At 49.3% G+C, this 20,832-nt stretch overlaps 3 protein-coding genes across 4 annotated transcripts; 2 read left to right on the plus strand and 1 right to left on the minus strand.

Annotated features, from left to right (window-relative positions):
- Positions 1-1,071: 1,071 nt before the first annotated feature.
- LOC118514611 (cilia- and flagella-associated protein 44) lies at positions 1,072-11,088 on the plus strand. Of its 2 annotated transcripts, XM_036061606.1 has the most exons (10): positions 1,072-1,984; positions 2,044-2,206; positions 2,281-2,590; positions 2,653-4,144; positions 4,210-4,848; positions 4,913-5,020; positions 5,128-5,163; positions 5,347-5,530; positions 5,594-7,303; positions 7,382-11,088. In XM_036061606.1, exons 1-10 carry the CDS (start codon positions 1,854-1,856, stop codon positions 8,402-8,404), a joined length of 5,796 nt encoding a protein of 1,931 aa, XP_035917499.1. In that variant the 5' UTR covers positions 1,072-1,853; the 3' UTR covers positions 8,405-11,088. The 2 variants fall into 2 exon arrangements, with proteins under 2 accessions (XP_035917499.1, XP_035917500.1); XM_036061607.1 differs by lacking the exon at positions 5,128-5,163.
- Positions 11,089-13,685: 2,597 nt separating this feature from the next.
- On the plus strand, positions 13,686-14,913 carry LOC118511558 (DNA repair protein XRCC2-like). The gene is made up of 2 exons (XM_036054790.1): positions 13,686-13,756; positions 13,837-14,913. Exon 2 carries the CDS (start codon positions 13,867-13,869, stop codon positions 14,824-14,826), a length of 960 nt encoding a protein of 319 aa, XP_035910683.1. The 5' UTR covers positions 13,686-13,756; positions 13,837-13,866; the 3' UTR covers positions 14,827-14,913.
- LOC118511559 (THO complex subunit 4) lies at positions 14,866-20,271 on the minus strand. Its single transcript, XM_036054791.1, has 4 exons — positions 19,741-20,271; positions 17,043-17,274; positions 16,755-16,970; positions 14,866-16,517 (listed from the first exon to the last, which is right to left on the minus strand). The coding sequence occupies exons 1-4, from the start codon at positions 19,978-19,980 to the stop codon at positions 16,396-16,398; spliced, it is 810 nt and encodes a 269-aa protein (XP_035910684.1). The 5' UTR covers positions 19,981-20,271; the 3' UTR covers positions 14,866-16,395.
- Between the last annotated feature and the right edge of the window lie 561 nt (positions 20,272-20,832).

Consider the following 20,832-nt stretch of genomic DNA (forward strand, 5'->3'; position numbering starts at 1 on the left):
TGGCACTCCGTCTGAGTCTCTCGGGCGAAAGGACGCTTGTAGCTGGACGTAATACCACCCATCGATAGCTGTCACTCATTGACGCGAATCCCACTCGGAGTGTGTAGCGTGGGGTGGAAATTAACCCGCGAGGTTATCAAGTATCCGCCCCGAACCGGATTCGATCACTACGCCTCGACTCCTTATCAGCTGCCACACACTGTCCACCGGCCGTCCGTAAAGGGCCCGCAAGCCGGTTGTCCTACTTAGAGCGAAATGCACCACCCGAAATGCACCCCGCGGCTCGATCCACCAGTTGTGGACCGCTCGCACTTTGCCCCCGCTAAGCCTTAATCGATCCCGTCTGGACCCCGGGAGTTAGCTCGTCGATCGATGATTAATTATCGCTCCAAATGCTCTCCCCACCCCCCCCCCCCCCCTGCATCCACCGTCTCCACACTTTGGCTTCTTGAGAAGCCCAAAAATAGCTCCAAAGCCCAAATCACTTGCTGTGCACGAATCCGGTTCGTGTCGGTTGACGGTGCGAGGATGAAGGGCGACCGATATGAGGGTCGCCCAACCCTACGCCCTTCCTGCGGAGGATAATTTACGAACCAGTATCTACGACCGAGCAAGGGACCCACTTGGAACCCCTTTTTGTGTTTTTCGATAGTGTAGCTCGGGGTAGAACCTTGGACCCGCGTCGAAGGAAGGAACAGCTGTAGAGAGCGCGCGCGTCTTATCGGGCCTCATCTGGTGAAACGGGCGCGTGATGTTTCATCAGCCCTACTGCCGGTGTTGGGATTTATCGATCCCACGGTCAATGAACTGAGGAATTTACGGGGGGGAGTGGGAGGGATTTTCGGCAGGGTAATCAATTGTGAAATGCGAGACCATCGTCAGGTGCATCGATTACTTGCCGAAAGGAGCAGCGAATTGCAGTTGCTGGTGGAAATTCAAATAGAAATGCAACGTGATTATGGCGTCGCAATTGTTTTGCTTTACTTTAGCCACAAAATAGATCCAGAATTTTCTTGGAGGAGAATGCATTACTTTTAGTAATTATTTAGTAAAATTCGTTGAATTTTTCACTCTTTAGATATTCGTTGAAGGTGCAAAAGATGCAATAAAACGTTTAGACTCAATTTAGAGAATTGTCATTAGCCATATTGCCCATTGTTCCTTATTTCTTTCTGTCATATTTCCGGTAATTCACACATTTTCTTTAAAAATAGTTCTCCAGGATCTCCTCTTGTGACATGCTTAGATTAACACCAGAGTGGTAGAACATTCCATTTTAAAGTCTCTAGGACTTACATATTGCGCAACCCATATGTGGCCGAGCGTTGACATTATCAACTGCGTTCGATATCATGATGGCGTTCCTGTGATGGGGTTCCTCCTGGTTTAAGAAGTTCTTAACATCGGTCTGGTCCCACCAGATACTCAGAAAAACCTTCAGGCTCCTGGATGTTTGGACGAGATAATCAAGATGCTGTATGTCTATGGGGAGTATCCACGATTGCGGTTCAGGACAGGTAACCCTTAACATTTCTGTGACAATATTGAGAAGGTAAAGAAAGCCTTCCATATCCCAGATTGCATAGGTACCGGTTCATGTATATCAGCAATACGACGCCATTTCTACCATCTGATTTCCCTATGCTCCTATATTTGTAAATAAAAAACAAACGCTCAAGCACTTTCCACAAACGCTTCCTTGGATACTTACAGCAGATATCCATGGTTACCGCCTTACCCACCAACGTGCAATGCACACAGCAAACAGTTCGTTTCCCTACGTAGCGATGGTTCCTGGCAACCGTTCTCGAAATTGCTTGTCCACATCAGTATCAAACAAACGTTGAAAAGCAATGGACGAACAGCGCACAGTGTCCTCGGAGCAACCGTCCACAAAAACAGGACGTTACGATGGGAAGTCGCTCATCTCCAAACCGATCCGCAACTCGTCCTGTACCATACCAAACGAACTGCTTGAGTTTGAGTAAGTAACCGGGTTCGGTAGCTTCTGTTCAACCACTAACATATCCTGTCCAACAATAGCTACTCGTACGGGTACGACTGCAAGCGGTACTTTAATTTGTGCAAGATTGCAGAAAACGTGCTCGTGTTTGCGTCGGGCAATTTGATCCATTTCTTCGACGTTGGCACACGCACCGTAACGACCCGTCGCAGCTCGACTGGAGGAGGCATTGGATGCATTACGGTAAGGTGACGCTTGTGACGGTGTTTCGCTTTTGTTTACTTCCGTTAACATTGCTGCGCCCTCGCTTTGTCTAGACGAATCCGAGTGAAGAATTTTCGCATCTCACGGTCGGCGAGAATGGGCCCGATCCGCCCATCATCATCTACCAGTATCCGGAGATGACCGTGGTTAACTTGCTGACGGGCGGCACGACCAGCGGTTATTCGCGCATCGATTACACCGTCGACGGTAAGCTGCTGATTTCGCAAGGCATCGAACCGGACTACATGCTGACGGTGTGGAATTGGAGCGAGGCGGAAATCATACTACGCTGCAAATCCTTCTCGAACGATGTGCTGAACGTGATGTTTTCGCCGAGCGTTCCTGGGCACATCACAACCTGTGGTAAGATATCCATCACCTGCTGCTAGCTCTTCAGTATAACGTTCTCGCTTTGGTTGGGACAGGTCTCGGCCACATCAAATTCTGGAAGATGTCCAGTACATTTACCGGCTTAAAGCTTCAGGGAGAGCTCGGCCGTTTCGGCAAGACTGAGATATCGGACATTGTGGGCATTTTGCCACTGCCCGACGAGAAAGTGCTCTCCGGTTGCCAGTGGGGCAATGTGCTGGTGTGGGAAGCAGGCCTGATCAAGCTCGAGGTGTGCCGGAAAGCTCGCAAACCCTGTCACGATGGTCCCATTACGCAGATTCTAATGCGCGAAGGTGAAGTTATGACGGCAGGGCTGGATGGAAGGATTAGGATATGGTTCTGGGAAACGGTGGAACTGGCCGATCCACCGGACGACGATCGATTTGTGGAAATTGAGCCCATTATGGAGTTTCGGATTGGGGCCGAGCTGATGTGTCTGGTACGCCGGCAGGGTGACTTCCAGTGGTACGCCCAGGATGGTAGTGGCGGGATCTGGCTGTGTGATCTAACTCCGGCACATCATACCGAACCACCGCAGCAGCTGTTCAAGTGTCATGCCGGTGCAATCGTTTCCGTGCAGGCCAGTCCTGTCTCGAGCCACGTGGCAACGCTCGGTAAGGATGGGATGCTGTGTGTGTATGATTACGCAAAGCGGGAACTGCTGCTTAGCCATCGGTTCCAGTGTGCTGGACAGACAATGGTCTGGCTACCGCCGACCTTGGACCCAACCGGTGCCATTCTGGTGCTGGGCTTTGCTGACGGATTTCTTCGCACGCTAGCCATTAATCTGCACGACGGGCATCTTTCCTATCCGGAGAATCGGGTCAATCTCATACAGCTGCTAAAGCCCCACTCGCAATCGGTTACCGCGCTTGGGCTGAACGTTCGCGAAACTATTCTCGTGTCCGGGTCGGAGGATAAAACCGTCTTCGTGCATCGGTGTGTGCGGGCAACACCTCACATAACGCTGGAACCGATCGGCTTGGTGTACACTCCGTCTGCTGTGACCTCGATAAGCTGGAAGCCGGATACATCCTCCACCGCTCTCGTAGGCTGTAGGCACGGTCAATTGCTCGAGGTGGAGCTACCCGAAACATCGGTCGAGTATACGACGATATCCTTCCATCTGCGGCACGTCGAAATAAGGCAACTAACCTTTCAGTCGGTAAAGTCGGAAATTAAGCGTAATCTGCGTGTGGCCGAGATTGAGAATCGAAAGCAAGAGAAGCGGGCCAGAAAGCTGCAAACGTTGGAGCGTCTGCGGATCGAGAATCCTAAGGCCGAAATCAACGAGGAAGCCTTCCTGGCCGACTCAGACGAGGAGGAAGAGCTCGAGCCGCTGTACATTCCGAAGGTGCCCAATCCCGTACTGTGGGCGCGCTACACCGACGAAAACACCCTGTGGCTGTCGATGGGAGGTTATGACGCAGGGTACGTCTACGAGTATGGGTTCGACGATGAGGATCCACTATCGTGCACGCTCATACCCGATCTGGAAGATATCGAGATGACGTGCTACCTGCGAGAGTAAGCGCTTTGATATCTTGAACGGCAATATCCCGACCTTATCTGACGTGTACCGCTTCTTTCAGCACTAACTACACCATCTTCGGAACCGGTAACGGTGCGATCAGGGTTAATCGAACCAAGCGTGACTTCCGGGATCTGAGCGATTACTGGACGCTTCCGATGCACGACAACCGTACCGGGCGTATCACGGCACTCGCCTTCAGTCACGATTTTTCCCACATCTTCAGTGTCGGCGAGGATGGGAACCTGTTCGCGTACCGGTGGTACGGCGAAGGTGAACCGTTCCATGCCGTACCGCCAAAGCCGTTGGAAAAGTCCGTCAAGCGTGTGTTTGACATCGACGAGCGTGACTATCCATCGCTGGAAGAGCAGAAAGCCAAACAGGAACGGGATCGGTTGGCGAAAATTGTGTCCGATCGTAAGGAGGCCGTTTTGCAGACGGTGGCAGAACATCGGACACGGTTCGAAGCGCTGCTCGAGCGCAACCGTGCCCTACCGGAAGCGTTCCGCATACCAGTAACGGATTTTGTGCTAGACGAACGGATAATGGACGATCTGCGGGAACAGCTCGAGGCCGAGCTGGGGCTTGTCCATCGCAAGATGGCGTTCGATGTGGAGAAGGTTCGTATCGCGGCGGGTAAGTTGGAACGCTTCTTTCTCGAGCCGCTTGAGAGCTACCCGATTGAGGTGCTGGCAGTCAGGTGAGGATTGCATGTCAGCCAAAGGCTGTGGAAAGATTTTTGAACAGATTTCGCTATTCGACAGAAGTGGACAGTCGGTGAAGAGTTTTCGCATCGAAAAGCTTGACGATGATTACTACCAAACTGTGGAGCAGGTGGAGAGACTGGTCGCCGAAGAGGCAGAACGAAGACGGTAAGTTTGCAAAAAGGGGGATAACTCGTCGCTAAATTGATAAAAAATAATTAAATAAAAAATAAATAATGATATAAAACAATTTCTTTGTCCCAATGACCGCAAAGCCGCTTCATTGAGCTGTGTAAAACACCAGAGGACAGGTTTGTTAACACTGATGCTAATGCACGGTTTGATTGCACAAGATAGAATTGTATGCACATTATACCGATTTTGATACATTAAAATATTTCCAATACTTTAAACTAATCACCAGCTATTAATGGGAATGGTTGAATCAAAATACGTTTTGATAAAAACAAATATTTTCCCTAAATCTCGTGCAGAATCCCCGAGGCAACGTCCGCCAAACGTAAAGATCGCCGAAAGGACTCCCAGATGCAGCGCAAGGAATCGTTTCTCGAGGGACTCTCCCAGTCAACGATCGACTTTAAGCTCGAGAGCAAAATGCGACGGCTGCTGGCCAAGTATCGGGATCGTAAAAACCAAGAAACAATACGTCAACAAGAGGTAAGTCCGATCTACTGCAACAGCTTATCATCAGCGACCCTTGATACTCCCTCCATATTGCAGTGGGAAGAACATAAAGCCTCCAAACCGGATCCGAACGCAAACGATCCGGCCGATGATATAGCGATCAAGGAAGCAGCCGGTACGATCGGTGATTATAATCTGAAAAGTGATCCCGATTACGAGCCTACCGAGGAGCAGGTCGAAACTGCCACCGGCAAGTATCACGAGCTGTTGCGCGTACGGAAGGAGATGTTTACCTTGCGCAAGGACTACAACAAGCGTGTGTTTGCGTTGCGCGAGCGGAAAGTTGAGCTGATGCGCTATGTGGCAAAACAGAGGGCAAAGTTGAAGCAGATCCATGAGGAAATTCCGCAAGAGAAATGGAAACAATTTGCGCAAGATGTTACGCTGAACCAGGCGGTGGAGTACGCCGATGATCAGTACAAGTTTGAACAAGATCGTCACGATTTTAGCCCGGACTGTGCGATGTCTAAGGAATCGCAGCACCGAGCTACACCCAACCAAGACATGGTACTGAAAGAAGTGCTTGGATTAATGCTTCCCGCGGAAGAGCAGGCTAAGCTAACTTTCAGCAAGCACGAACGCGAGTTGCGGGAGCTCCGTCTGATCCGGAAGCTGTTTAAGCAGGATAAAGTCATCGACAAGGCTACGAAACGTATCGAACAGTTCGATCGTGAGCTGGCAGCTTTGGCCCAGGAACGATTGCAGGTTGAAACGGATGCTAAGCTGCTGGAAAACTTCCAGCTAACGCTCTACCAGGAGCTGTGGATATTGAAGGACTTTAGCAAGCTAGAGACGGACGTGCTGGACGGTGTGGAGCAGGTGACAGTCGAACGGAACGAGCTACTGCAAGCGGTTCAAGATGCACGCAGCTCGATCGAGCAGATAGAGCTCGAGATGGAGCAGATACAGCGTGAGCAGCGCTCAAATCTGCAGCGCTTCAACTCCACCTGCCTGGACAACGAGTTCTCCAAGGTGATGAAGCGCATCTACAAGAAGAAGTTTAAGCCGTGCAAAATCAACGACAACGATTCGGACTCGTCCTCCGAGTACTCGTCGGAAGATATAGAAGGGCTGGAGAACGCGAACGAGGGTGAAGTGAGCAAGGTGTTTCTCGATCTTAACCACTGCCCGGCCGGTTGCGATCCGGAAATCTACAACCTTGCCATCCAGCTGCGCAACGAAAAGCTGGAGCTGCAGCGTCGCCACTATGCGGAAGAGCGCACCCTGAAGGAGGTGCACCGACAGCTGGAAAACTTGAAGCCCACGTTGGCCGATGCCGAAGCACGACTGCGGGAAAGAAAGGCGGAGCTGCTGGAGCTGCGGCGTGAGAAGCAACGGCGCCTGAACGACATCGACACGCTGATCATTGTGAGGATGGATCAGATGCAGTACTTTCGCACCGAGACGGAGTTTCATGATGTGGAAAACAGTTTGCTGTTCAATCGGGAAGCGTTACTGAAGCTGTACGCACGCGTCGAGCAACTGGCGGCGGAAACGCTCGAAACCAAGCGGAAGCATCGGGTGAATGTGGTGCATCTGGCACGCATGAAGACGGACATTAAGTTTATGCGGCAGCAGCTGGTCTCGCTGAAGGAGGAAATCAGCGAGACGATGATGAAGAAGTTTGGGCGCGTGATCGATCTGGACGAGCTGGAGGAAACCATACTGCGCCAGTACACGTTCGAGATGCGGGCTAATCTGGACGATGTGAAGAAGAGTTACGAGGAGCGCGCGCGTGAGCTCAAGGTATTATGCATCATCGGTTGAGTTTCTTGGAGAACAGTTTAAACCATTCCTCTCTCTCTCTCTCTCTCCTACGTCTAGAAAATGTACGCCAACAAGCAGGAAGAGCTGAAGAAGGTCATCCAGGAAGGTACCGAGAAGCTGCACATCCTGACCGTACTGCAGGAGGAGTACAACAACTTGGTGAAAGCGCTAGCCCACCAGACGATACTGCTCGAGCGTCGCAATCAACCGCCACCGACCTACTCGGAAGATTTGACCAAACTGCGCGAGATTGCCAAGATCCAGAAGGAACAGATCAACACACTGCAGCGCGAGATCCGCACACTCAGCATGAAGTGCAAACCACTGTCGGCTGAAAGCCCGGACGTGGAGATCACCATACCACCGCCGGTGTGCGGAAAACCTCCCCCGGTAGCGGACGAGTCCGTGTACAATACGGTCATGGACTCAGCACCACCCAGCACCCGTGCCAGCTCACCCGACAACTTCCTGTACAACGAGATCTCCAGCCTGATCGATGACTTCCTGGTGGAGCAGCTCGGTTCACGGGTGCTGCAGTCCGACATCAAGCGCGTCGTCAACCATCTGGCCCACTATCTGTCCAACATCATACACAACTTTGCGCCGGAGCACGCGAGCGACCTGCTGCCGCACATTATCGAAAACTTCAAATCCTTCATCCCGGAGGAGCTGCTCATTACGATACCGCCGCAAGCGATCGCCGAGCTGATCGAGAGCATATTCCGCACGTTCAAGGAAGGGTACGACATCGACACGAAGGAAATTTTGGGCGAAATCGTCAGCAACAGTCTGGAGATGATCTTTCCCGCATCACAAAACTACTCGCACAACATACTGGTGGACATTATGAAGCAGGTGCTCGCGACGCTGCACGTCGCGGACGTTAACCATCCGGACACGATCGCGTTCATTGCTAACGGGATACGCCATAAGCCGGGCATCGATCCGGACGGCGTGAATGTGGAGCTGATGTGTGAGGAGATCTTGCTGTACGCCCAGGAGAACACGGTCGACGAGATCGGTATGGAGCTAGTACGGGGCGTTATCGAAGGGATTCTACAGTGCGTACGGGAGCAATAGGCACTGCGCGAGGAAGTAAAGATTGTAGATTGATCACCCGCACGCAACGTGTGTGAGAAAGCGAGTGTGTGTGTGTGTGTGGTACGGAACGGCACGATAATCACAAGCGCCCACTATAGTACGGTGTGCGTTAGTCGTGTGCGGTGGCACCTGGTTTCGTGGGACGTCACCCGTGGGGGACCGAAAAAAAAATGGCGAGACCTCCACCGGGTTGGGCGCCCTTAGCGACAGTTGCGGACGCCTCGCGAACGATTGTCATGCGTCCGTGGCGTGCGCCCAACGCGAATGACGAAACGGCGAGGCGCTCTAGCGGTGGTGGTGTGTGGCCGGGGTGTGTTATCTATGTTGGTTCCCACCGACAATGGGCCCACGGCAGAGCACGGCGGCGATGCGTACGTCGTTATCGTCGTGGTGGTGGCAAGTAAACAACAACTTGACGCTAAAAACCCGTAGCACCCCCTTTTTATGCGAAATGGTTCCTGACGCTGCATTGGCGGGCATTGCTTCCTTCCTGGTTGATCCTTGACTGGAAAGGACTCTCTGGAGAACTCGCTGGCATTCTAATCTAGAGACCCTCGGGACGTCCCTTCCGTTAATATTTTCTTCCCGCTCTTTCTGTACAGCTATTGTTAGGCATAATATCCACAAGCGTTAGCGACTTCAAATAATCTAGTGACCCTCGGGACTTTCCTTCCGTTAATATTATCTTCCCTTAGGTATACCTCTATCTTGCTCTCGTCCTCTCTCTCTCTCTTTCACTCCCCCCAAAAATAGTACACCGATCGTTGTCGCCGTTTAGTCATCGGAAGGTAGCTTGATATATGGGCACATCGATAAGATGAAACGGGTCAACGGGCCTAAGGCGTGAACAGTGAAAACGTGATTTATTTTGGTGGGGAAATTTTGGCCAACCATGTGCGGAAACTCCACCAAAGCAAGGCCTTTTATCGGCGTGATCCGGGCAGGGTAAAGTAAAAGGGTGATGCAATGTTGCAGCGCTACTGCTAGTTAAATCATACGCACTAGGAGCGTGTTACTGCTCTCAGCAGCATGATAGCAATCGCTTCTTATCAGCGTGCGCGGGGTTTTGAGTGGATTTTAAACGGTGGATTAAGTGCGCCTAACAGTATGCAATTTGCTGTATGAATACGGACGGAAACTTTCTTCCTCGAGGTGAAAGGTGTTTCCTTCTGGTTGATCCTTTTTTTTGGCCCCTGCTCGTTAGGCTGACAATAATGGCCAAGTGCATTACTGGGTGGAAAGGCACAAAAAGCCCCCTCCCCCCTCCCATTTGTTTGTCACAGTTGACATGGGAGGGGATGTCCCGTCAATTAGAGATTACAGAGCGAGCAACGTGCAGCTAGCAGGCAATAATTTGGCTTTACAATTTATCACTATTCAAATGAAACCTCTTCACCTTGAAGCGAAAACAACCAAATAATGGCAGAAAGGAGAAACAGAACGACAACAGCAGAAGAAGAACAACAACAAAAAAACACCCCACACCACCCTGACTGGCCATTTTTGCATCTGATAAAGCTGGACACGGTACGGGCGCATGATTTCCGGGCGCACGCGCGCTCGCGCACACACTTCAGCCCCATTGTGAAGTGTGCGTGTGTGTGTGTGTGTGCACGGGCACATGTCCGCCCGCAGGTTTTGCGTCGGTTCGATTATCAGTTGTTGTGAGCGGTGGTGCTTTATTGGGTTTTTTTTTCTTTTCTTTTTCATTTCTAGCGCCCATCATTATTGTTGTCTGTTGTTTGAACAGTGTTGTGTGTCCGTCCATCCTCGTTCTTATCATGTTAGCAACAGAGCGTTACTGTGCGTTTTGCGTCCGTTCCAATAATGGTGAGCGTGTGTGATCCTTTACCCTGCCAGTGCCTTCGGACCCGCTCATTAATCTAGCTTACTGGCCTGGCAAACATCCGTCCGCAGGCAGTTATCACAGATAATGAAGTGTGCGCCGCACCCGAGGACCCGCAGTAGTGTGAGCGGTCCGTGCGCACACTTTCCAATCGTGCGCCGATAATGATGGATGGACAAACGGTTCGGGGTTCATTAATTAAAACTGTTTTCGACATTGCATGACACCATGAGGTTTTTTTCGGTGCTTCTTCCTTTTTTTTGTTCTTCACGGGCCGGATGCGGGTTCGAGAAATATCGGTCGATTTCGATCAATCGATCACAACAAAAAATTGGGATTAGTTTATGCTGGTTTTTCCCTGTGTCTATTTTATTATGCGGCATTACGGGTTATTGGAGGTATTAATTATTATAATTAGTATAATCATACACTGATACCACTTTCTATAGCCGCCACACGCTTCGTTGGAGTAACTTAAAGTTTAAGATTTAATTTGATCTACTTTAGTTTTTTTTATAAACTGGGTTTATGGTTTTAGTGGCGCAGATTCATGCAATGGCTAGTTTCCACTAGCTTTCGATACCAAGGCCGGCCACAATAGATTAGAAATTAATTATTATTCTCATTAAAGTAAGGACTCCTGGACAAATTAGTAAGAATAGTTGAAATTATCCTAGAGATGCGGAAGTTTGTTTCGAAGGTATATTCCTTCTTGGTCTAATAAACTCTTAAGGTCTGCCATTTCTGGCTTACTAGACTTATTGTTACCGCATAGTTGGATAATCCTCACTATGGGAGACCGGCCCAGTTGAGACTTGAAACCCGACGCCGCTGTCTATCACCGGGCCGTCCCAACGACGGTATGTTGGCCGTTACTTAGTTTTAGATCCCTAACCAGTTTTATATTATTTCATACAAAATCTTAATGTCAGAGTGATCCTCAATCATTTTTAACTTTTTTGATTATTCAAGATCACTTCCAGTCGAAAAAACGCATTAAAACAGTAAAAAGATTATCCAACAGCTGATGAGATCCCATATGCCAATCTTCGACAACTCCAAATGCTAGAACGTGAAATTTGAAGCTCTACGGAATAATTGAGAGTTCTGACTTAAGATCTTAATGCACCGATCGTTCCGATTTTGTTTCCAATCGATCTTCTCGAATTTACAATTTCAACTGTTGCTAATAATATTTTGAACCGATTTTAATTTTGCTACTCCAATTTTAAAAACTTGCTGGAAGAGATACTTAGCGTGCGGTTATAGAAAATGGTATCAGTGTAATCTGAGCTCTTGCAACTAACTAACACACACACTTTCAATCGCAACCTTCTACCTTCATCAATCACACAATTTCACGCCACAACCTTCCATGCCAAACTCACCATTTTACTACTTTGTGTAAAATAAAGGTTCAAAAAAATTTACACACAATTTTCTCCCACTTTCACAACACTTGGCACAGTTTACAAACAATTCAACCAAAACATTCAACACTTTTACTGCAGCCAGCGGTGGCACTCCGCTGCCAGACAATCGAACACGTGCGCACCGTGCGCCACGAGATGACTCGCGTGAATCACGACAATCCCCGTGCCGGCGCAACGCGACAAAACCGAACAATTTAAAAAAGGCACACACACATCGGGCACCCGGAAAATTGACCCCCCGGCTAGACGCGGAGAGTATGAAAATGGTTAGCGATGGGAACGGCAGCGCCAGGCGACCACCAAAAGGGATCTACCGATACCCCGGCAATGAAAATAGCGGCCTTCTTATTAGCTCCGTCCGTGTTGCTTCTCGCGTTGCACTGCTTTATTTAGTTGATCCCGGGACGGATTGTAAGTTTACCTGACGATAAACGATCGACCGTCGTTCGTCGTCGTATTCGCCGCTCACCAAGGGAGCAAAAAACAAACCCGGCAGGCATGGTTCTTTTGGCTTTGCAGGAGATCAACCGATTTATAATTATCGAACAGCTACTCGATCGGGAAGCGTTGGAGATGGAAAACTGAAGACGATTGATGTTGCGCTATTTATGAAAGTCGTCGTTGTGTGGTTTTAATCACGACATTTTATTATAACATTTGCCTGCATTTGGGGGTTTTTAATGTGTTCATGCAGTCCGCAACAGGAAAGGGATGGCCCGGGATGGGACTTTACGTATCGTCCCACGTGTCTTGGTGCAGCATGTATTAAAAAAACCTGCTCTTATCCATTGCTGGTGACTGATCGACCAACAAAGGTCCTGTGACTTGATAGACGTCCGTGATGAGACCAACTCCAAGAGATTGACTACGAGCTGCAGTCAAAGGATATCCCTCCGTGACTGTCAGTGAAACAGGAGCAGCAAAAAAAGGCTAACTAAACTTAACCGCAAGTTGGAAAATCCAATCTGCAGCACACCCGCATATCTTGGCATATTCTGTTGTGCTGCTATCCAAAATCGCTGTCCTGTTTAACAGCAAGCTGGATATTGTCTTCAGTGAGCCCGACAGTTTCCCCTTTTGGTACGTTACCTTTTTTCGACGGTTGATCTACTGTACGGATAGAGATGAAGGACCAGCGTCCTCTGCAAAGGGTACCGTACACGCTGCTGGTTTTAGCTCTGCAACGCCATCGCGCCATTCTTTAAACAACCACATAGGGCCGACTCGTTGTGTTACGCACAAGCCAATAACAATAAACAAAATTTAAGAAAAAAACGATCGGTGCACTTAAGAAAAACCCAGTTCTCCCGACCATTTCGCTGCATTCGCTGCATTGTTTACTGCAAAGTGAGTTGAGAGAAGGTGTCGTAAAAAGCCCGTTTTGACACATGGAAAGAAATAGAAGGCCGGCAGCAGTTTGACGTTTACTTGACCGCATTGAATCAGCTGGTTATATGTGTTGTTTATCATTCTCGAAGCAATAACATCATTATATGATTTGTTTTCTTCCATTCTGCTGTTCAATATCGTTCGGAAAGCTTTGATCAAGTGAAGAAATCAGGATATTGTAGTGTGTCAGTGCTATCTGAGGTGATTCTGTACTATATTTATAACTGTGTTTGGTGGTAACGATTCTGCACCTATATGGACAGGGCAGCTGACTGTATCGGCGTCATAGACGGAGCCGGTTTGCATCCCCGAACTATTGGAAGATCCGAGATATAGGATCATTCCACTTTTTTGCCGATCTGCAAGCAAAAATTCATCAAGAGCACAGCAGATCGAGCTTAATCAATGTATGCTAGAGATCGCTTGCTTGACCAACAAAGAATGCTTGACCGCAGTTTGTTTACATTTCAGTCAAGTAAACGTTAAAAAATTTTTCAAGATGTCCGACCGAGAAATCGCTATTCCGACACCTCCTCTTAACTCACTTTGGTTTACTGTTTCAATCGAAAATGTCAAATTTTGCCGCCAGCATGTTGTTTGTAAACAACCGTTTGACAGGCCTCTACAGATCGCGGCAGTAGGCGCGCTGAGAGTAATTTGCTGGTAAGTTCTCAATCCTTTTTTTTGTGTGTGCCTCAAACGACCCTACCAAACAAAAACCCTTAATCTTCGTACAATTTTAGAGCCATACAAAATCAATCACCATCTACAAAATGGCCGACACGATTGAGTCCGCATTTGTGGCGATCAGCCGGTTAGCATCAGCCGGTTCGGAAGCGACGTACAATCTCGATCCCATCCTCTTTCCCGACGGTGGGCTGCGGGCCGGCGAGCTGATCGAAATCAGTGGCGAATCGAACAGTGGCAAGTCGCTGCTCTGTCTCGAGCTGATTGCACGCATCGTACTGCCCGCGAGCTGCGGTGGCCTGGAGCTCCGGGCCGTACTGATCGACTGCGAAAACAGCTACAGTAAGGCGATGCTGCTTAACATCATGGAAAAACACATCCTCAACCAGGCGGAACCCACCCTAGCCCGTACGCTTGCCGATGATCCGGACCGGATGGCGCACATCCAGCAGGGCGCACTGGCACGGTTGCATCTCGTTCTGTGCCATTCGCTGGAACAGTTCGAACTGTCGCTGCTTGCGCTTCCGGCCCTGTTTATCAAACACAACGAGCTAACGTTCGTACTGATCGATTCCGTGGCCACCTTCTACTGGACCAAGTGTACGGCCAAGAATCTTATCCGCCAGGACACGTACCAGCGTGCGCACTGCAAAACGCTGAGCAGGCTGGCGTGCAAATGGAAAAAAGTGGTTCTACTCACGAAACCGACGTACTTCGGCAGCCGGCAGGGATTGGGGCGCGATTTCGAAACGATCGGCGTTTCGCTGGAAGGGGTGGCGGCGACACAGCCGCCAACCGGTTCGTGGCCGGGTGGCAATCTGAACTCGTCGCTAAGCACGCTGACCACCGCCACCGGTTTGATTGATCATCGGGTTGAGCTTTGCGAAATCGATAGTCCAAGTCCTAGGGGAACGACCGAGGCGGCTGCTGCCGGCGATTGCCAGCGGTTCAATGCGTTCATTACGATGGGCGGCGACAGGCAACAGCAGCAGTACGTGCGGTTCTACCTAATCGATAAGTTCGGATTTAGCTGGCTGGAAGCGTAGCTGGGCCGAGTGCCGAGCGATAGAAGGTTCGCTTTTCGCTTTCCGTCTATATAAACGTTTTATTAAACGACAAAATTTCTTCTTGTAGTTTCTGCTTCTCTCTCTGCTTCGTTCGCAACCAATGCGCTGTTGGTTTATGTCTCGAATTGGTGTGCCTTCGAGTGTCACAAAACGGCCTAACATAAGATTAATTCGTCCTTACAACTAAAACTGAAACACACCCAACGCAAGGGTGGGGGCGCAGTAGACGGGGGTGGGTGAGAAACATTCCCGTTTCTCTTCTTTGCTTGCGTGTGAGCATTACGATAAGATTTAGTATCATCATCCGTGTACGGGAAAAGGTAAAGTAATAAGGAGAACTGCTTCGCCTTTCTAAGCAAGCGGAACAGAACTGTAGCAAATTAGAGATCGTAACAAGGGGGAAATTATAGAAAATTATTCGCCTCGTTTTCTTCCACCCTATAGATCGGAAAATCTATCGAAAGAAAATTGCCGCGCTGCCGCGAAGGTATTATGGAAAGATTTTTTTTTTCTAGGAGAATAACTAAAGCTGACTTGAAATCTAACTATCGAAAAAAAAAAATCAAATAAAACGCGAGCTAAACCATAGACTAAATCTTTCCGAATGTTCTTAACTTCTTTATAAACCTGTCGCCTAAACGCGCACGCCACCCTCGGTCTCAATTGAACTATCTTAGTGTGTACAGCTAAAGATTATCTGCCGATCTGAACACGCCGCCGATTGTAATCTGAGGTGAGAAGAACGAAGAAACGCATCTATCTTAACTAGCATTACTTCCCCCCTTGGTTAGTAGTAGTCGTAGTAGTAGTAGTTGTAATAGTAACTAATACGGTCCACCTTCATCGCATCCATGCGTATCTTGAGTTGCGGCCGGCGGGCCTTTTTCGCGAGATAATTTCTAAACGTACGGCACACACTTTTACGTCCTTATGTTGATGAAGGGGATAAGAGGGGGGATTTAAGAGTGGGGGGTGAGTGTATCGTAGGTACATCTCGGATTCTATTTTTAACTGCCGTATTATCCTCCTGACCGATCCGATGCACTTTGTCAAGTGTTATGCTAAGCGCTCGAAGGATGCGATCAACAGTACCGAGTAAGGCGCACTGGTCGTCCTGCTGCTGCTGCTACTACCGGCGTGGATGCACGCGGCGCATTGTGTATTATGTGCAGCTAGACGGTTCCCCCAATCCAATCTTCACCGTCCGGTTACCGACCGCATTCGAATAGAGGTAGTAAACTATCTTTCTATGTACAAGTCATGTTACGACGTTACGAATGAAATTTAAAGTAAAGTCAAATAAAACGTGTGTTTGTGTGTGTGTGAGTGGCTTGTCCTTCTCCGTTGTTATCGAACTTTCCGCTGCTGCACGGAATATACGTCCACGCCATTCTCATTCACAATCACCACCATCCCATCGACCGCCGTCCATTATTTTTTGAGTGTGTGGGTGTGTTGGTGTGCAAACCACAGCCGCCAGGCGAAGGATGAATGTTTGCCGAACAGCGATTATCCGTTTTCCCCGTTTTGTTTTTGTTTCTGCCACCCTTACTTCATGTCTTTGGTGTAGGCATCCAGCTCGGCATCCAGCTCTTCGGCGGTTTTCGTTTCCCGTGGTTGGCGTCTGCCGCCGCTACCACCGCCGCGACCACCACGGCCCTGGGATTTGCCTAAAAAGAGGAAGAAACGATTTATAATCAATATTAAGCTCATGTTGTTCAATGTGGAGAAGTATCGATCTTATTCTGTTAAGCCTTAGCCGTCAAGTTCCCTGAGCTGGTTTATTATTGTTAAATACTGAAGCTTATGTGAAAATAGTCCTAATTCTTCAAGCATTCAAGGCTTGCCTTTAAAAAGTTACTTAAGCTACTTATGGTAATCGTAGTTACCAAGCAACAGCTGCTTACCTGCAGCACTAGCACCTCCCCGACCACCGGTCGGTTTGCGAGGGGAACGGCCAGACGATGCGGCTGCCAGTGCAGCCGGACGGGGAACGCGCGGGGCAGGAATTTCTGAGGTGGCCATCTGAATGCTCATGGGTCGCCCGTCCAGTGGTACTCCGTTGTATTGTTTCATGGCTTTGATCGCATCGGACCGCCGTTCAAACACCACGTCCGCGGTTCCTGGTGTTCGTGAGCAAAATGGAGAAAAGGTTACTCTACTCGTTTCGCGAAGGCAGCACGCCTCACACTTACCCAGCGATCGTCCCGATCGGTCGTAATGTACCGAGGCGCTTCTCAGCGGCCCAAACTCGGCAAACAGCTCGTTGATGTCCGTCTCCGACACGCCAAAGTCCAGGTTCGAAACTAGCAGCTTCGCCGCACCGCCCGGTCCACCGCCAAGTCCGCCGATGCCGGCCGTCGCCAGGAGACGGTTTTTGCGTGGTCCCTCGTACATATCATGTTTCCATGCGCTGTTCACGTCGCCCTGTGGAATGATGTGACGAGTAGGAGTAGGAGCAGGGTGGTTTGTTTTGATGGAATAGAGCGATCACTCATTTGATTCTGGTCGGGGGGGGTTTAAAGAGGTACTCCTCCTTCGGCTTTACGCTCAACATCTCCTCCCGTTTTTTTGGTTAATGCCCCCGATCGCGCGCGCGCGCACACACGCACCCTTCTTCCTCAGCCTGCCATCGTATCGCGTTATCCAGAAAAGGCCCGCTCCAAAGAATGGTGCAACCCACTTCTCCAAATCCAAATCGCCAGACCAGATCGGCGGTTTCTACCTCGGACCCGTGTCGGATCTTCTGCACACCCCTATGGTAACGACGAGCACGCGCGCGCTTAGTGGGTTCTACTGTGGGTGCTTTCATTTCCGCCGGGCTGTGCCATTTGAACATAGTTACTTCGTTCGCTTCCTTCTCGTGCCACAGGCCACAGCGTCATTACACCGCATCGTGTGGTCCCGGCGCTCAATCAGTGAAGTCAGTTTGCGCGACAGTTTGTGAGAGCATCTGCAATAAAAAATTGTCCGCGTTTTGGCCACGCACAGCGCGTGGGCAGTGTGTGGTGTGATGTGGCGTGGGGGGGCTTTCCTTGAACCAGTGTAGATTCCATGCCAGGAGCAGCAGCAGTAGTGCTCTTCCCGCTAATGTGCCGCATTCTACACGCATCGCATCGAGTTAGCATTGTTGCCTTGTGCTCATATGAAAAGTGGAATCAGATACGCCTGCTTCGATCATTCGTTTTTTTGTTCGTACGGGATGATGGTAAGGTTCCTGACACACCAACTTCGGTTCTTCTACCGGTAAAAAGGACTCTAGTAGGCACAGCGTCGTCCTCCGCGGTAAGGGACGAAACGTATGGCTAAAAGACAAGCAAATGTGTGTTTGTGTGCGTATGCATGTGCGATTTGATAAATCCGGAAGAGCGAAAATGTCGTGGATCCCCGCGCCAAGAAGTTACACAGCCGTTGGTGGAAGTAGCTTCACGCTCGGAAAAGCCGTTGAGAAGCGTCTTCTGAAGATACACAGGAAGGTACTGCAAAATGAATTTCAATCATTTCTAGGAATTTACATGTTGAGGTGTTTTTTTGGGAACAAAAGCAAGTAGTGTGTTGCTGCCTCGACTGGGATAGCGCACCGTGTTGTTGCGTTGACCGGCGACGAACAAGATGGAGACACGAGAAGAGGAGGAATCGCACACTAGAATCAGAACCACACGAACTACGCACGCGATACTCAGATCTTTTCTCTTTTTTCTCACTGATGCCGATTTTACGGAAATTAGGTATTACACGTGACAATGCCGGCATTTGCCTGTTTCAACAAAACACGACACACGCGCACACAAGCAAACTAATTTAACCTTGTTTTTATCGACACAGGTAGGAAAAAGAAGTTTTCAATTGAACGGGATAATTATATAAATTTTCTTATCGCTTTAACCGTAAACCGTTTGAGGTAATCGGCAGAAGATACGCACTTTAAGACACCATATTATTGCTGAACGCATTTCTAGAACAGAACGACCTTCGGAACGATTATTGCACCAACCGTAGAGCAAATTGATGGCACAAAATAAAAGCGCTCAAAACATATCCAACGCGCACATACACCGACACAAACACACACACACATATATACGCACACCGATGTACGCTTCTTTGTAACACTTCTTCATTCTATTCGCTTTTTTTAACCACACGCCGCGCTTAGGGCGACGACCCACTATGCACGACACGGACTAAAAACCAAACGCAACACGCGCGCGTACACGCACACACACACATTCACAGAAACCCACTGCTCCGAACAGATTGTGCCACTACTACACACGCATCTCGGATTTCGCACCGTACCAAATTTATCGCTCTCTTTTCTTTTCTCTCTCCCGCTCTCATTACCGTAGCTGACATTTTTCATCATCGATAGCCGCCATCTTGATTTTCAACGGCGTCATCTGCTTTTCATGGAGAGCACAACATTTTGCGGCGCAAAAAAAAGTCTCTAATCGAACTCACAGCTCCATGCACCGTTTCAGCTCTGGAAATGCTTACTAGATGGATGCTCGCATAATGGACGCACCTACAGAACACAAAAGCAAAGTCCTCTAAGCTCGATACCCGGCGCTCGTTTTCCTTGCTCTATTCAACGCCGCACGTTCGATTCGATTGCACCGCGGGCCACACAACTAGAGCGCGATTCGTACGGATGCAATTTCGCCTCGAGCAACGATGCATTTACCCGCCCAGTTCGGCCAGCGACAACATTGGGCATGAGAATGTAATGCACCCGACGGAAGTGAATAATGGATCTGTGTGCTTCTACGCGTAGAGCGCACTGCTTTGGATCATACTGGCCTCAGGAATTCGATACGGACGCATTTACCGAGAAGAGGTTGAAGCCGCCGCATCAAGGAGGTTGCTAAGTTATCATTCTCATCCATCGCTTACCCGCCCGTAGCGTGCCCGGGAGATGCCACCACGAGTGCGTCCCTTGAGGACACCGCCACCGCCGCTGGCACCACCGTTACGCTGACCCGCACGGAAGCCGTTCCGTGCATTGGCGCTACCGCTGGCACCCGCACGACGATTCCCGCGACCGGCTCCACCGGAACGGCCACCGCCTCGCGGACGACTCGATTTCTGCGACTTGATGATTTCATCCAGGCTCATCTCGATTTTGTCAACCATTTTGTTCTTGATGCGGGCCTTCGTGACGTCGAAGGTAGGTGGTGGTGCTGAGGATGTTCTTCTTTCTGCCGCTTTCCAATAGATCTACGGTACAACTCGTGCTGTACGGTACGCGTATCTACAGTTACTGTAGTATGAAACACCTTTTACTGCACAGAAATGTGTTAAAAATTAGATAAAAGCTGTATCAAGCGGGAGCTGCTCAGATTCGTGCTTGAAACACACGCACACCGAACGAACGAATGATGGCGATGGGCATTTAGAGTATTGAACTACACTATAAACGCAGAATCAATGAATCTGTCAAGACGCTGATTCCCAAACAACAAATCAACAAGCCCAAGGTGTGCGTTTTAACCCGAGGTTTTTAAAATCTGCATTAGTTTTTTTTATATCATTTATTTAAAGAGGCTTTGGATAATCAGTATCAGTATTTATCCCCCGAATACTGAGTTTCTCGAGTAGTTTACCCATTAACCGCCAAACTGATGAAATGATCATTGACAAATTGAGTTCAAGACACTAGGGACCAATGATTCATGGCCGTCGGTTGCCAATATCTCGCTTGTTGCTAGATATTTGATGTGATTCAAGTATATCTGTTGCGACTAGCAATCAATCCTCATGGACACCGCATTGGGAACTCCGTCTGCCACCTCCAAGTCACTAAACGGGAACCATAACATAGGCTTCGGGCCGTGAAGCATCCCGTTCAACCGGTACGATTGATTCTATAAGCGGTCGAGATGACGCCTGTAAGGTTCGCACGCTAGACTGGTAACCTAGTCAAATGACGAGCCACCAGTTGCACATCTCTCAAATTGCTCAGGATTAGCAAAACGACCCCAGTGA

This window comes from Anopheles stephensi, chromosome 3 (genome assembly GCF_013141755.1).
Source record: "Anopheles stephensi strain Indian chromosome 3, UCI_ANSTEP_V1.0, whole genome shotgun sequence".
Lineage (NCBI taxonomy): Eukaryota > Metazoa > Arthropoda > Insecta > Diptera > Culicidae > Anopheles > Anopheles stephensi.

Excerpts from the sequence above, each read along its gene's own strand:
- LOC118514611 (XM_036061606.1), top strand. The coding sequence starts at position 1,854 with ATGGACGAACAGCGCACAGTGTCCTCGGAGCAACCGTCCACAAAAACA. Across the intron at positions 2,591-2,652 it reads TGGGCACATCACAACCTGTG|GTCTCGGCCACATCAAATTC; the intron begins GTAAGATATCCA and ends TGGTTGGGACAG. Across the intron at positions 4,849-4,912 it reads ATTGAGGTGCTGGCAGTCAG|AAGTGGACAGTCGGTGAAGA; the intron begins GTGAGGATTGCA and ends GCTATTCGACAG.
- LOC118511558 (XM_036054790.1), top strand. The coding sequence starts at position 13,867 with ATGGCCGACACGATTGAGTCCGCATTTGTGGCGATCAGCCGGTTAGCA.
- LOC118511559 (XM_036054791.1), bottom strand. The coding sequence starts at position 19,980 with ATGGTTGACAAAATCGAGATGAGCCTGGATGAAATCATCAAGTCGCAG. Across the intron at positions 17,275-19,740 it reads CCCGGGCACGCTACGGGCGG|GGCGACGTGAACAGCGCATG; the intron begins GTAAGCGATGGA and ends ATCATTCCACAG. Across the intron at positions 16,518-16,754 it reads GGGAGGTGCTAGTGCTGCAG|GCAAATCCCAGGGCCGTGGT; the intron begins GTAAGCAGCTGT and ends TCCTCTTTTTAG.